Consider the following 15,004-nt stretch of genomic DNA (forward strand, 5'->3'; position numbering starts at 1 on the left):
TTATGCGCCTCTGGCACTGGCGCCGGAGACTAGCACAGTGAAATGGTGGGGCTTCACGGAATCGTATAAGAATCTTCAATTCCATCTCCCTCACAGTTTTCTGACCCCTCACTCCTTGGCTTGGCCTGGTCGGTCGGCGGCGGTCGCGAGCAGGGCTTGGAGCTCATCTTTTTACTGGACAATCGATTCTTACTGGAAGACGGGCGACGAGCAGCAAAACGAATGAATGAACGAGGCCACTGGTGAGACTGGTAGGATTGAAAATGGCCTGCCAGGTGAGAGGGCCAGACCAGAATGGAGACAACCGGAAAACCGTTGTCAAGCTTCCAACGGGAAAATGCGCGCCACAACTCATTCAAGTTTTTCGCCGCCCGGGGTCGCTCCAGGTGAGGCGTCGAGAGGAGGCGTGTGTGTGTGGCTGTGATTAATGGCTGAACTCTCTGGCCGTTGGAGCCACGAAGGGGCCTCGCTTTTGCCAATTGTCCACCACACTCTCTAACACGGTAAGCTTGCATGCAGCAAAGCATCATCGTGAAACAAGTACAACGAGATGGTTCCCTTCCTTTTGGGCGTTTTGGACGTTTTGAATCGCGCATTCAGGGGCTTCTGGACCGATTGAGATTATGCTAATTTGGACGGGCAGGGTGGCGGTCAGTTTGATCTTCTGCAACACCAACATGGCGATATCATGAAGTCAGGAATTCGTCGAAATCCGGAACCTGTAGCGAAATGGAATTGACGTGCGCTTCCGGGTATTCAAGGAGTCCTTTTTGGCCTGCTGTCATTCGCTTTTGCTGCGATTCGGCCCAGATAACGAACAACTTATTGGAGCTTGAACCTTCCAGTTTGTGGTACAAGTCGTCGACGTCGTCAACCCAAGACGCTTTATCAACTGCCACCCGTTTAGTCAAGCGCGGTGGGTATCTTCAACCTGGTCCTCTCTTCTTCTTTTGAGACTTGATAATCTCATGGGCTGAGCCTTCTTGCTACTGGCATCGGCATCAACTGGATGGTGGCAGCCAGCTCTGCCATGTGTGTGCCCCATTACAATGGCGCTGCTCGTCCCGTTATCATCCTCGCAGCCTAGCGGTAGGCAAACCCTTGTGGAATCAATCCAGCCACCTGGTATCATGAGGGAATATCCTGTTCTTGACGGCGAGAGTCTGCGTTGGTGTATGTACTACGTGAAGGGTTGAAGATTGTCATGGGGCCATGGTTGATTCGCATCGTCAATCTGCCAGTCACATTTGGGCGGTCCATGATGAGGCTGTATGGGAGATCAACTGTTGCCAGTGAGGGTCGTCTGAGGACGATATCCACGAGTCCATGCTGGCCAGAACTGAATCGGCCAGTCGGATGCGGCATGGAAAGACGGCACGTATGCTTCCTGGTGGCGGGGTTGGTGATGTACAGGCAGAAACCAGAGCCGACTGGATATCCAGAATGTCCTTCGTTGACAAAATTAGATGGAGTTGGCCATTGAGAATGGTTTGCAAGACGATGAATTGATGCTATGTTGCGTCGTCAGCATATGGACTGCCGTGTAACACACTGTTGAGATTCATGCCCAATCGGTTTGCCTCTTGCTTTTTGCCGTGTTAGCTGAAAAGGACCGGTTGCCGTTGTCATGATCCCTATGTTATTATTGGCGATAGGTTATCATGGCCATATCGTTGGGGGTCAGCCTGACGCTAGTAAAAAAAAGTAAGAGTCACATGAGCTACCGGCTACGGTTCAAGCAGACATGGATATCATCGGCAACCTTGTAGGAAGCTTCTTGACACCAGGCAGAGTTGGCGAGTTGAAGTGGTCATGTCGAAATTAAGACAGCGATCCATGGATGTCATGTAACCCTATCGGTCAGCCTATGATGAGATATCGGCCTCATACGCCTCATCTTGAGACTCTGTAACCGAGTGCGAGTGACCGGAGTCACTCAAGCGGGCCCCAGCGAGGATCACGGATGGAAAACGGCATGAAAACGAACATCGGACTCGAAGCTGACGGTCAATCTGACCTCATCAGGCCTCATCATCATCATCATCATCTGAGCTCTTCTGGCGGCTGTCGAGAGGGGCAGCTTTGAAAACATATTGATGAAAAATGTTGACAGGTCCAGAGCTTTCGACGCCCACGATACTCTCCATATCGAGGATCCAAGCGAGGGAAGCGAAGTCTAAGGTCCGGGGCGCACAAAATGTGAGAAGGGAAGGTCGAAATAAGCTTAAGGTATGGTGCCATAGAAGGTTCGATGCAAGACATGTTCGATCCAAGAAGCTCCCTGGAACCTTCCGTACCTGAAGTCGTCCAGGCGATATCGGATTGTTGGCCGCAAAGTGGTATTTCCCAGGGGTGCCGAGATAGCCATCGTAACCATGGCTGAAAATGGACCTGAAGTTGGGTTGCATTGGACAATTTGAAGGATAAGGTACCGGCTCCGGAGTAAGGCGATTGGGCCGAAACTCATTTGTTCGGGATATGTCTCCAGTCGCGAAAGTGGTAAAGTCTACACTGTTGTGATGCGATATTTATCAGTGATATTTATCAGTGAGTGTTTCTACACGAACGAGAAGTTCATAGTAAGTGATAATGGTCATGACATCCAGGAAAGTGTATCGTATTTAAGAACAAGCGTGTAGAGATTTGATATCTTGATGGGACGTGGAATGTGAGGCTGAACCTTTTTGGAGTAGCTCGACGTGCGTTAATCTTGATTAAGAGAAACCACCACTAACAAAAGTTGTTTGCATCACCGGGAGAATCAAAGTACACTCTGAACTTAAAGTGCTTATCAGGCATGGCCACCTCTTCAGAGATTACTACCCCTGAAGCTCCGTCAGCTTGTTTCGACATCCACTAACAAGCATGGGCTTGAGCTTCTCCGATGAACCTGGAGTGTCTGGAGAGCTTCCATCATGATGAAAAGGGAAGTCAACCTCCCTCACCCCGCAAAATTCCCCAGGAAAATGGCCTTTAAGATGCGGACCTTGGCATGGGTCGACATGTTGGAAAGAGGAAGGAGATCCAATTCCAAGAATGCTGGGATCGAGATTGAAGCCGGAATGGGAATGTCAATGTTGTCTCCAAGGGGAGTCTGGAACTGTCTGACGATGTTTATCGGGTGGATATCACGACATGCCGCCGCCTGGATGTTGACAGTGACATGCACGGGGAGACGGGCAGGACGGGATAGCGTCCATTAAAGTTGGGCTAAATGGGGGAAGCACTCCACATGGTCGCCGTCGACAGTGCGGTTGGGAACGTGTGGTCCCCGCGGACTGCAGTCGCAGTGACGTTGATGTCCGTTTTCGGGGTCCTGTCGTCGAGATCAGTCGAGACCATCACGACGAGGCCATATGTCAGGCTGAGGCAGGAAAGGTCAAATTTGAAAACTTCAATGTTGTCATCCTGGAAATCAATGTCAATTGTGGCAAAAGCTTGCGTCTTTAACCATCGTGAAGCATGTGTCGTGGTGTTGATGGCAGAATTCGCAATGTAGACATGGTGATGTTGACTCTCCAAATGGGAACCTTGATGGAAGAGTTGCCTGATCTGGCTGCGATTCGAGATGTACTTGCACGTGACCGGAACCCGGCATCACAGAGCTGCTAGTCTCATATGTTAGACAACCGCTGTACAGGATGATGCAATACATAACAGCAAGTACATCCCCGCCTTTTACAGTGGGTCGAGTGATGTCGCAATTCTGGCGACAAAGCAACAAAGCGAAAAAAGAGGATGGGTGACTCCACCTTGTACCTGGGAGCTTCCCGCGCCCCACCCCAGCGATTTCGCCATTTTGCCCTCGTCTTGCAAGAGCGACGGCCAATCTTGTCTCCTTCTGTCGCAACACGCACACACAAGTCACAGCCAGAGAAGGAGCAAGTCCAGCACGCGTCCGATTTCAGGAGGTGAAGCAAGAGGTTCAACACCCCATTGCGTTGCGAGACATTGACCTACACTCAATTGCCGTCTTGGAAGGAGTATTCCCCATCCCACACTCACCACCGAGAGCCGTCCCCAGAGCCGTTATCCGGTTACGCTAAAGACAACATCAACAACCTACAACCAGACAAGACACACCGAAAGTCGGAGAGACTTCTCTTTCAAGCAGCCACAGTCTCGATCAACTCAGACAACGGAACCTGAACAGCCCTGTGTAACACACACTTTAGCTGTTGGAGTATCACAGTACGTACAGCACCGAAAAGGACCCTTTAAACACTCTCCCCCAGTCCCTCTCCTCCCCGGTCTCCATTCCGTTGGCTCGGATTGCGACCAAGGTGCTGTGCATTGCGTGCCATCCTTCCACTTGTTGCTTCCCCGTCTTTCATGCTCCCTCCCTGGAACTGGAACTTGATACCTGCCTATACCTGCTACAACTGCGCTAGACAAGAGGACAAGAGTGCACTAACACTTACACTGCACCAATAACAGAAGGTCCAACGTGCCCATCCAGTCCTTTGTGTCCAGTCCTTCAACGGTCCCTCTTCCACAAGACATCACCGGGTCATCTCAGTACTCTTGATCGCCTCCTCCTCCCCGGGGCCCCATCTCCCATCCTCCGCCAACAACAAAACAGACCGACCCCATCGAGAGAGAGATCGCCAGTCGGGCTGTTCTCCTCTTTTCAGCTTAATCCAGACCTGCCAACTGTGGAGCGAGTCCGGATTCCCGATCAAGGAGATTGGACCTCTTAGACGGCAGACCGCCCACGACTCTCGCACAAGGACCATAGACAACAGGGACCCCAAGACATCGTCCAGATCACGCAAGATTAGAGACCTCCTGTACCTTCCCGTCCCAGCCTGGCCGAGTACCGACCTGTACCGTACCGTACGTACATACCTTGGACAGCACAGGATAGGACAAACACTCTGCGGCACTCGCGCATAGCTATCTAGGATACATCAATCTCGCTCCCCTGGTCAGCACGCCATCGCCCTCCAGCCTGACAACTATCGCTCGCAAGCGAGGGCCCAATGCTCGGTGCTGCCTCTGCCGCCATCCAAGGACAAGACCACGCAACCGCAAACGCACTCTAATCTCCCTCCCCCAGACGCATAATCGCAGCGTAATCTGGGCCCGGCGGTCCTCAACTCCCTGCCCCCAATGAATTCCTACCACCTCGCCCCGTCTCGTCCTACGGCGAGCTTCGGACATGATAATGACGCCCAGCTCCAACGTGGGACTCTAGACTCCTACTCTCAGCATCATCATAACAAACACTCGCGCGACACCGACTGCTCCTCCAACCCCGACCTCGATATCGATCTCGAATCTGACCTCACCATCTCCACCGACCCGACCGATATCACAGACCAGAACTGCGACCGCAAACGTCCAGAGCAACAGGGAAGGTTGCGCTCCCGGAACAGCGTCACCAACATGTCGTCCGTGCTTATGAGCAAGACTGTCACGCCTTTCCTCAGGGAACACATCCCCAGCCTCTACGCCCCCATTGGCAAGCCTGGAAACCACGAGACAGCCAGGGCACAGAACCCCAACTCCAAGTACTGCTACAGACATCACCCAGACTCAAAGTGCCGGAGGGCTGCCGACAACGCCAAGATGGTTATGATTCAGAGCGAGCTGGACAAGCTCACATCAGCGGTAGGTCTACAACATGAACTTTGCTGGTTGTTCATAAGCTTTGGTGGCTGACCTGTACCTTGCTTGGAATAGGATCAGCAAGCCGTTACCCACGTGTGGTCCCTGTTCTCCGCCGCCCCTGCCCGACACCGCGACCTGATGCTTCAGGGTATCCTCTCCCAGCTCTGCTTCCCACAGCTCTCGTTCGTCTCTAGAGAAGTCAACGAAGCCCTCAAGATCGACTTCATCTCCGCCCTCCCCGTCGAGCTCGCCCAAAAGGTCTTGTGCTACCTCGACACCATCAGCTTGACCAAGGCCGCCCAGGTCAGCCAAAGGTGGCGAACCTTGGCCGACTCCGACGCCGTCTGGGTCCGCATGTGCGAGCAACACGTCAACAGGAAATGCACAAAGTGTGGATGGGGATTGCCTTTGCTGGAACGCAAGAAGCTTCGCAACTACACAAGACAAAGACAGTTGGCCAAGGGTGGGCCGCAAGGGAGGATCACGGAACTGGCCGACTCCCACGAAAGCCAGGATCAGTCAGTCAACCAACACGGAAAGCGGCCGGCAGAGACGGAGGAAGAGGATCCCATAAAGAAGCGCCAGTGCATAGCTGAAGCCTCCAGAGCGGTAACGCAACCCAAGACACGAAGCTGGAAGGCCGTCTACCGGGATCGCTGGCAGGTCAGCTACAACTGGAAGAACAGCCGTTACAAGCTGTCGGTTCTCAAGGGTCATGAGAATGGAGTCACCTGTCTCCAGCTCGACGATAACATCCTTGCGACTGGATCATATGACGCCACCATTAAGATTTGTATGTGGACTTTCTCCTTTGGACGTTGAAGCCCCAGACTAACACACTTCTGACAGGGAACATTGAGACTGAGGAGTGCATCCGGACCCTTGTTGGTCACACAGCTGGCATTCGTGCGCTGCAGTTTGACGATTCAAAGCTCATCAGTGGCAGTCTTGACCGTATGTTGCAACCCGCCTTCAATCCTAGCATGTCAATGATACTAACTGATTTGTAGACACTATCAAGGTCTGGAACTGGCATACCGGCGAGTGCCTCTCTACGTTCGCTGCGCATACCGATTCCGTGATCAGCGTTCACTTCGATGGCCACCTACTCGCCAGTGGGTCGAGTGACAAGACAGTCAAGATTTTCGACTTCAACTCCAAGGAGACATACTGCCTTAAGGGCCATAGTGATTGGGTCAACTCAACCCATGTCGACATCAAGAGCCGAACCGTCTTCTCCGCCTCGGATGACACGACGATCAAGCTGTGGGACCTGGACACGCGCCAGGTTATTCGGACATACGAAGGACATGTCGGCCATGTGCAGCAGGTCCTCATCCTCCCGCCCGAGTACGAGCCCGAGGACGAGGTGCTCAACGGTGCTTCACACGACAACCAAGACGCCATGTCGGTGTCGTCGATGGGAAGCGGAAGCCCAACCATGTCGCACGCACAAATCGAGCGCGCCGGCAGCCCTGGCAGCCACAGCCCCAGCTACAACCCGCTACCGAGCAGCCTGCCGAGTGGAGACGATGACGTGCGCCAGCTGTATGGATCCGCTTTCGCAGCTGACGAGTCACGGCCCCTCCCACCGCGCTATTTCATGACGGGCGGACTTGATAGCACCATCCGCCTCTGGGACAGCGCGACCGGCAGGTGTCTGAGGACACTGTTCGGCCACCTCGAGGGCGTTTGGTCTTTGGCAGGCGATACTATTCGCGTTATCAGTGGAGCCAACGACGGTATGGTAAAGACGTGGGAGCCGCGCAGCGGAAAGTGCGATGCGACGTATACGGGCCACTGCGGACCCGTTACTTGTGTCGGGCTGAGCGATAGTCTGATGGCGAGCGGCAGTGAGGATGGAACTATTCGGTTACATTCTTTCAAGCCTTGTCAACAGTGAGGTGGCGGCCGAGACTTCCGTGACTTTGGGAGAATGAGAGCATGTCGGGTTTCAACTACCCACCTTGACTGCTCTTGCATCTCCCTCCAGTTTTTGGATGTTTCGGATACGCCATCTTCTTTTTTTTCCTTCTTTCTTCATCATCCTCCATTGCGGATTCTCGAGCAACTTTTCTTTTGTGTTTTTTTGCTTTCAACAAAACGGTTACAGGCAATCGTTTTGGGTCAACTTGGCAAGCATAGGTATAGCGTCATCATGTTTCACAAGTTAGGCATCCGGGATGGGATCTCAAAAGCAGGGCACTTACAGCAGTGATATAGAAAAGGAGGCAAGGGGCGTCATTTGCATGCATGGTTCTGGAAGGCCATTTCCGGGGTTGGATGGAGTTTATGATTTTGGCTTTTTTTGGGTGGTTGTTGTTGTTGTTGTTTTATACCCTCTTTCCTTGGTGGTGTGCTAGGTAGCGTGGGTTGAGATAATGAAGATGGTACTTTGGATGTTGACAGTGTTTCCGATATGTCGTCCTTGGTGAGTGGAGTGTTCAATATCGGTGACAGATCGAGAATTGAGCAATGTTCTTGTGTTATTAAAATGACTATGGGTAGAGAAAAGAGTATTGTTCCTATCACATTGACATACGATAGACCCAAGTGAACGTCTCTCGTGCTTGTTTCCCATCCATAGGTTTTATTCCTCAATTTTTCGTCCCACGTACTCGTTCGGTCCACAAACCCGACCATCTGACGAGACCTGACGAGTACTTCATCTCATGATGTGGCGACAATTGAATCGGAAGGAAGGAAATCAATCAAGAACCGGATTGGTGGTAATAAAGAGGAAGTCACAATTCATTCACTCTCTGTTTTTTCTCGGCCGACCCTTCCGTGACAAAAGCGATAAGCTCGCAAACGTGGTCGAATGGCGGTCATGACGGGACCAATTGATGTAAATGAAAACGTACACAAAATAAGGAGGAACACTTGAAGAGGACCCCCCTTCCGGTACAGGTACCTGACCTCCTTAATTGTTGACTTTGCAATTATACGAGATTCACTGCCAATCCATTCTCCAATCACCGTGACATCTGCTACTGAACTTTGTGCAAAGACTGCTCAACAACATCGGCTAAGAGTGACTGATGCCCTGTGCTATGTTTACTTCATCAACATGATCTTTAACCGAAGACTTCAGATGTCCAGATGTACTGTCAGAAGAACGGTAATATGGGAGATGGCAACCGAATCAGATCTTCACGCCTGGGACGACATCTTCCTTTTTTTCTCTTTCTTTTCTTTTTCTCAACCGCGGTTGTGAGTAAGTAAGGTACGTTCTACCTAGTTTTAACGTCACTGTTGGCCCTTCCCTCCTTCCCTCCGCTCGCTTGTGCGAACTTAAGAGCGGGGTGAACCTCACAAATTGCGAAGCAGAGGCAGGAACGAGCGTCGTGCGATGGTGGAGGTCACAGAAGTCAAATGGAAAGTGCCATTGCCGGAGTGAGTCGTGACTGATGGGATGGAGAAGATGAAGGGGCATTTCGATATTCACTGAAGATCGAACAGTTGGTATGATGCGTATTGAATGCAGACGGCGGACAGTCCTAATTTCCGTTATGAAGGATGTGGATGGTTGGGAGACGTCTGTGACTTCCCCTTCCCCCTTCTTCTCCTTCATCTCCATCCTTTCCTTGATGCTTGGCCGCAGAGGAATGACCAGAGGCGCGCTACCTGTCGAGAGGATGTTTCCTTCCTATTTTACCGTGACCTTCAAAAGCAGATGTACCTTCCGCGTAACTTACATGTCGGTTGGTTCCTTCCTGCCTTCGTTGTTGAAAAGTCGTGAGGACGGGAAAGTGCAGTTCCCGGAACGCACCCGAGACCCCGAAAGCATAATACGAGGGAAGGAGCAACAAATGCTGGTTTGGTGTTGGGTGCCATGGGAAAAAAAAAAAGCGGTTGTTTGGCGGGACGACCGTTAATTTCTTCCTCTTCCCGTCTTCTCAACGAGCCTTGAACTCTCATCAATCGACCAAGACACATCTCAAAACTCTTTTGTCTGAAACCATCGTCCTCCCGCGCGTCCGTGACTTCGATAAGCTGTTGGGAAGGCGCGTTTGGCGCACTGACCAGCACAGTATAAAACAGTAGTTGGCCCCGCAGTTAGATAGGTTTCTTAGCTCTTACAATACAACCCACCATTGTTGATCAGTCAATCCCTTTCCTTTGTCGCGCGCCGCTGTGCCGCACTGTCAACGACAAGAACCTGAACCTGTCGCATACCTTATCGATTCACGATAAGACCAGTAATGAGTGAGTACCTCTACGGATACGGCGAGTCGGCGACCATACGAAGCATCGACGACCATCGCCGCGTGTTCGTTTTGTGTCTTGTCTCATCACGACATCAAACAACAAAGTTCGCCTCACAGCACGCAATAGGGACAATGACACGATCCAACGATCAATGACCGGATTCGGGTGAATCTCGGCCGAGATCCGAGAGTGCCGGGCTCCGGAGCGCGGGAACGACGGCTGTCGGCGGGTATTGATGAGTTTTATTGACTCTCACCGTCGTTCACCTCAAAGCTCACTGACCTCCTCATTCACTATCAGAGGCAGCGAGATGTCTCCGGCACCATGCCGAAGAACGCACTAGCAGAGAAGTTCGCAAGCGCCATGGTCGCCGTTGTCGGCGGTGACATTGAGTCTGACTCTACCAAAGAGGATGACTGATATTGGCCAAGAGCGGTAGAATTCAACCTCGGCATTGGCACTCGGAGGGTCCAGGGCGCCGTCACCGGTGAGCTCTGTCAGTGTCACCCTCGAGGAAGCGCGCACGGAAAAGAAAGAAGCCAAAAGTCAAAACAGCGAATTGGAAATTGATGAGGCCGGGGAGGGAAAGCTGGCACGTGGGTGGGCACCTGGAAGGCTCGGCTCCTCCCGGAAGACGGAAGTATTTCGGGAAAGACATCAGAACCACACCGGATCAGCCAGAGTCCACCAAAACACGAAACGCGCGACACGGCATCCTTCAGTTCACGGCTGCGACGGGTCGTTATCACGGTAATGATCCACGATTCTTCTGTCTCCCTGGGCCGTGTCAGATCAGTTCGGTCTGCTCGGATCTGATAAGAAGCTGTCACCTCAGCACCTGGGCGGTGGACGGATGGTTCGAACTTTTGAACTTGTCGGCTGGATGGTTCGGACGCTGCGGTGTGGAGAACCCTTGTTCGCCAATTGACCTTCTCCAACTTCTCCATGGTGTTGCGACGCTGCGACGCTGGCACGCAGCACGCTGGACACGATCGCTGGCGGTGACATTCCGCTCGTCCTTGGCGGGCTGGCGGCTGGCAGCTATCAGCGACTGCCCGTTACCGGCCGGCAACGGTGCCGCACAGGCAACAAGACGGCTCGTGCACCCCTTTTCCTCTCTGTTCTCCAAGTTTCATCTCCGTCGGCCCTCACCTCTCCCCTGACAGCTTCATCGTGCCAAATCCCCGGCCCCCGCAAAATCACAAGCTCCGTCGGCCTTCCGCTCTTCGAATCGGCTTTTAGCTACGTCACATAACCATCACAAGCCAGTCGACATCGCCAATTGTTCGTCCTGACACCAGACTGGACGAGACTTGTCGAATGCGGTGACACTAGAAGACCCTTGAAGCGAATTTCCCATGAATGCCCGTCTCGCATCTGACAGGCAAGGCATGAGAGTCACGAGGACAGTTCCATTCTCCGACGGCCTGGCAGATTGGCCACGAGGATGCCTGACTCTTGTCGTCTCTCAACTCTCGAACAGCAGGTGTATGTCCCTGTTGTCAATTTGAATGCCTGGGAAGAGGTAAAGCCGTGTGCAAGCGCCGTCCCAGTCCCCTTTTCATGGAGTTCTCCAGCGTCTTCACGCAATTCCGCTTCTTCTCTTGGCATTCCATTTTTCTCTTTGTTTGACTTTCCAAGAACATGGAATTGCTTGTCATGCTTTGATCACCCCGGGCTCGGCGCTGGCCAGAAAAGAAGCTTTTGTGTACCAAAGTTGGTCGTTGGTATGCGATCAACATGGTGGTTGTGCCAGGGGTGCAGCTGTTGAGCGTGGCAGGTGACAAGTTGCCAAATGCCATGTCAATGTCGCTGTACAACGGACCACCGAACGGCCTGACGGGCAACCGGGCGCAGAGGCGGGAGGGAGCGTGCGTGTAAGTGCCGCGTCTTCTATCCAGTCATTTGGCTTCTCCGCCGATTTTGTTCCCTCCGCTGCTCCGAATGACGGGGCTTGGGGCTCATCCCATATGTCCGGACTTGTGACAGCTTGTCATACTCATTCATCGCAGTTGATTCAACTTGAATCGCCAACGCCACTCTCACAGAAGAGTGAGATGGTCGCAAAGATCAATGGTTACTGGCACTCTCGCTGGGGGCTTAATGTCGTCCCTTTCTGTCATGTCTGGTCCTATTCTTGGTCCCATGCTCTCTGACCCTTTGCACTGCTTGCACGCACCATGCACGTTCTCCGTCACAACTTGTCATTGGCCAATGCACCACATTTTAAAAGAAAAGGAACAAAATCTGTGTCCATCGTTGGGCGTCTCGTCGTCCATGTCGTCCACCAAGATATTCTTTTTAACCATCCAGCAACGTCGCCCTCGTCCAACTGTCACGCCAAGTATTCCGGGGTTGCGGATATATGGAAAGCCACCAAGTCACCTCAATTCTGCCAGGAACCACTGTGACCACCACGGACGAATCATAACCGCCAAATTCCCCAAAAGGGCCACTAGAATCCAGGAATTCTTGCGTGTCCCTGGCCTCACCACCGCCTGCAGTGAGCTCTGGTCCCTGTGGTTACTGCGACGTCGTTATCCACAACAGTGGACCAGTCCTTCTCGTGTCTTCTCTGTCCGGGCCCCAAGTCCCAGTTCAACCACTGCCACAGGTACCAACGAGGCTCAACAAAGAGCAACGGTACCTCCATCTCCAGCTTCGGCCATCCCTGGCCCATCGTCATGCAGCCGCGGGAGTTCTAGCGCTCGCTGGCAATTCCAGGCCACACCTCACGACCTCTGTGGCTCTGTCAATCCGGGACGGTACACACGGGGCACCACCGCTTCTTCCTTTTCCTGGAGACGCTGTTACAGGTCGCCGGGCCACCGCGGTGCTCGGCTCGGCTCTGTCCTGAGATCTGCGTCATATGGAAGATTCCGAGTTGTCCGACCTGACTGTATCGAGCAAAGTCACGGCCAGAGAACAAAGACGCTTAATGGGCAAGGCTTGGCATCTCAAACCTTCTTTTTTTTTTTGTACATGTTGAGAAGAGATGGCACATGCCCTCGTTATAAGTCGTCGTGATAGTTACACTGCTACGATAGCTTGCCGTCGTCGTTGACACCCAGCTCCATATTCTCCGCCTGCCTCCCCTTACCCGACTCCAACTCCCTTTTTTACCATTCTTTTTAACCGCTGCTAGCAGGTCCTCTGCTGTCTCCATCGCCGTGAGCACGGGAGTGGGGTCCGATCTACCAAGTCCTACGTTTCCGGTGTTAACAATCCTCCTTACCACTGACTCGCGCCCAAACCGGTCTCGTCCTTGGCAAGTCCGGGTGTCATCCTGTCTCGCCGCGACTCTATTCTGGTCGGATATTTGCCGGGAACTCACGTTGTACTGCGAAATCACATATATCTGGAAGGGTTCATCTGCTGTCTTTTTTACGCTTTGTGATCCTGTATCGCCTATCCTCTTCGTGGTTCACGGCAACAACGTTCATCCATCCAAGCCAGCTCATCCCAGCCTTGTCTCTGTCCTTCTCCAGACACGGCTAACTAAAATTCCCCCACACCGAGCTACGTCCCGTACCAAGTTACAGGGGTTGTCAACTTTAGCAGCCATCCCGAGACTTTTTCGGTGATTTCCCTGGAGTGCCGAACTTCGCGAAGCGGACTCTCTTGTCTCAAGACTAGCCCACACCAACCCACCTCCATTCCTCGGTCCATACCCCCTGTGGATACACCATTGATATATCCAACAAGGCCACCCAGATCATTTCTCCCTTTTCGCTCCTACTTCTTCTCTTTTACGGGGGAATTACCACTTGAACACTACATACACGGACCTATACCGACGACTTTGTCACCGTTGCGCCGAACCGGTTTAACACCACTTACATCGAACACCACCATCCTTCAACACCACACACCACACACATACACAAACCGCAGCAATGGCGACCAAGGTCAACCAGGATCCTAAGAAGCGGACTTCCGCTGCCACCAACCTCGTCGGTGAGCTTCACACAGCTGGAGAAGAGATGAGACGGAAGGCTACTCGCGCGCAATGCGCTGGGCAGTCTGCTCGTGGTGTATTAAGAACAAGCTGCTAACATTCCTATGCGACTACAGCTGGTGGTGGTGCCGGTATGATGGAGGCTCTCGTCTGCCACCCTCTCGGTAAGCAATCCCTTATTGCATGGCCTCGCTGCGCCTTAAACCCCGGACTGCGGCTAACCTCGGCATTCCCGCAGATACCATCAAGGTCCGCATGCAGCTTTCTAAGCGCGGCCGCGTGCCTGGCCAAGCCAAGCGCGGCTTCATCAAGACCGGTGTCGAGATTGTCAAGAAGGAGACCGCTCTCGGTCTCTACAAGGGTCTCGGTGCCGTCCTGACCGGTATCGTCCCCAAGATGGCCATCCGCTTTACCTCGTTCGAGTGGTACAAGCAGCTCCTTGCCGATAAGCAGACCGGTATTGTCTCCGGCCAGGCTACCTTCTTCGCCGGTCTTGCTGCCGGTGTTACCGAGGCCGTTGCCGTCGTCACCCCCATGGAGGTCATCAAGATTCGTCTCCAGGCCCAGCACCACTCCATGGCTGATCCTTTGGACGTTCCCAAGTACCGCAACGCCGCCCATGCGCTCTACACTGTCGTCAAGGAGGAGGGTTTCGGTGCGCTCTACCGTGGTGTTTCCCTGACCGCTCTCCGCCAGGGTTCCAACCAGGCTGTCAACTTCACTGCTTACAGCTACTTCAAGAAGTGGCTCTATGAGTGGCAGCCCGAGTACGTCGGCCAGAACCTGCCCTCTTACCAGACCACCCTCATCGGTCTCGTTTCCGGTGCCATGGGTCCTCTCTCCAACGCCCCTATCGATACCATCAAGACCAGACTCCAGAAGAGCGTTGCTCAGCCCGGCGAGTCGGCGCTCCAGAGAATTACCAAGATCTCTGGTGAGATGTTCAAGTGAGTAGCATCCCGTACCTTTCTCTGTATCATAGCGGTGGTCGGCTACTAACCTAAATGCGACAACAGGCAAGAAGGTTTCCACGCCTTCTACAAGGGCATCACCCCCCGTATCATGCGTGTCGCGCCCGGCCAGGCCGTCACCTTCACCGTCTACGAGTTCCTTAAGCAGAAGATCGAGCGGACTGGCCCTGCTAGCCTGACTGGCGAGAGGTACGAGGAGTGATTGTGTGTGAATTGAAAAAAAAGTGTGATGATCGCGATGACGTTGATG

The 15,004-nt window shown here is 53.0% G+C and overlaps 2 protein-coding genes across 2 annotated transcripts; both read left to right on the forward strand.

Moving 5' to 3' along the window:
- Positions 1–3,600: 3,600 nt before the first annotated feature.
- On the forward strand, positions 3,601–8,133 carry SMAC4_08828 (uncharacterized protein). The gene is made up of 4 exons (XM_066090858.1): positions 3,601–5,613; positions 5,686–6,406; positions 6,463–6,567; positions 6,624–8,133. The coding sequence occupies exons 1-4, from the start codon at positions 5,113–5,115 to the stop codon at positions 7,514–7,516; spliced, it is 2,220 nt and encodes a 739-aa protein (XP_065946719.1). The 5' UTR covers positions 3,601–5,112; the 3' UTR covers positions 7,517–8,133.
- A 5,448-nt stretch (positions 8,134–13,581) lies between these two features.
- Positions 13,582–14,956, forward strand: SMAC4_08829 (uncharacterized protein; the record flags this gene model as incomplete). Its single annotated transcript, XM_003344129.2, has 4 exons — positions 13,582–13,782; positions 13,900–13,947; positions 14,022–14,730; positions 14,800–14,956. The coding sequence occupies exons 1-4, from the start codon at positions 13,722–13,724 to the stop codon at positions 14,954–14,956; spliced, it is 975 nt and encodes a 324-aa protein (XP_003344177.1). The 5' UTR covers positions 13,582–13,721.
- Between the last annotated feature and the right edge of the window lie 48 nt (positions 14,957–15,004).

The sequence above is a fragment of the Sordaria macrospora genome, chromosome 4 (assembly GCF_033870435.1).
Source record: "Sordaria macrospora chromosome 4, complete sequence".
In the NCBI taxonomy this organism is placed as follows: domain Eukaryota; kingdom Fungi; phylum Ascomycota; class Sordariomycetes; order Sordariales; family Sordariaceae; genus Sordaria; species Sordaria macrospora.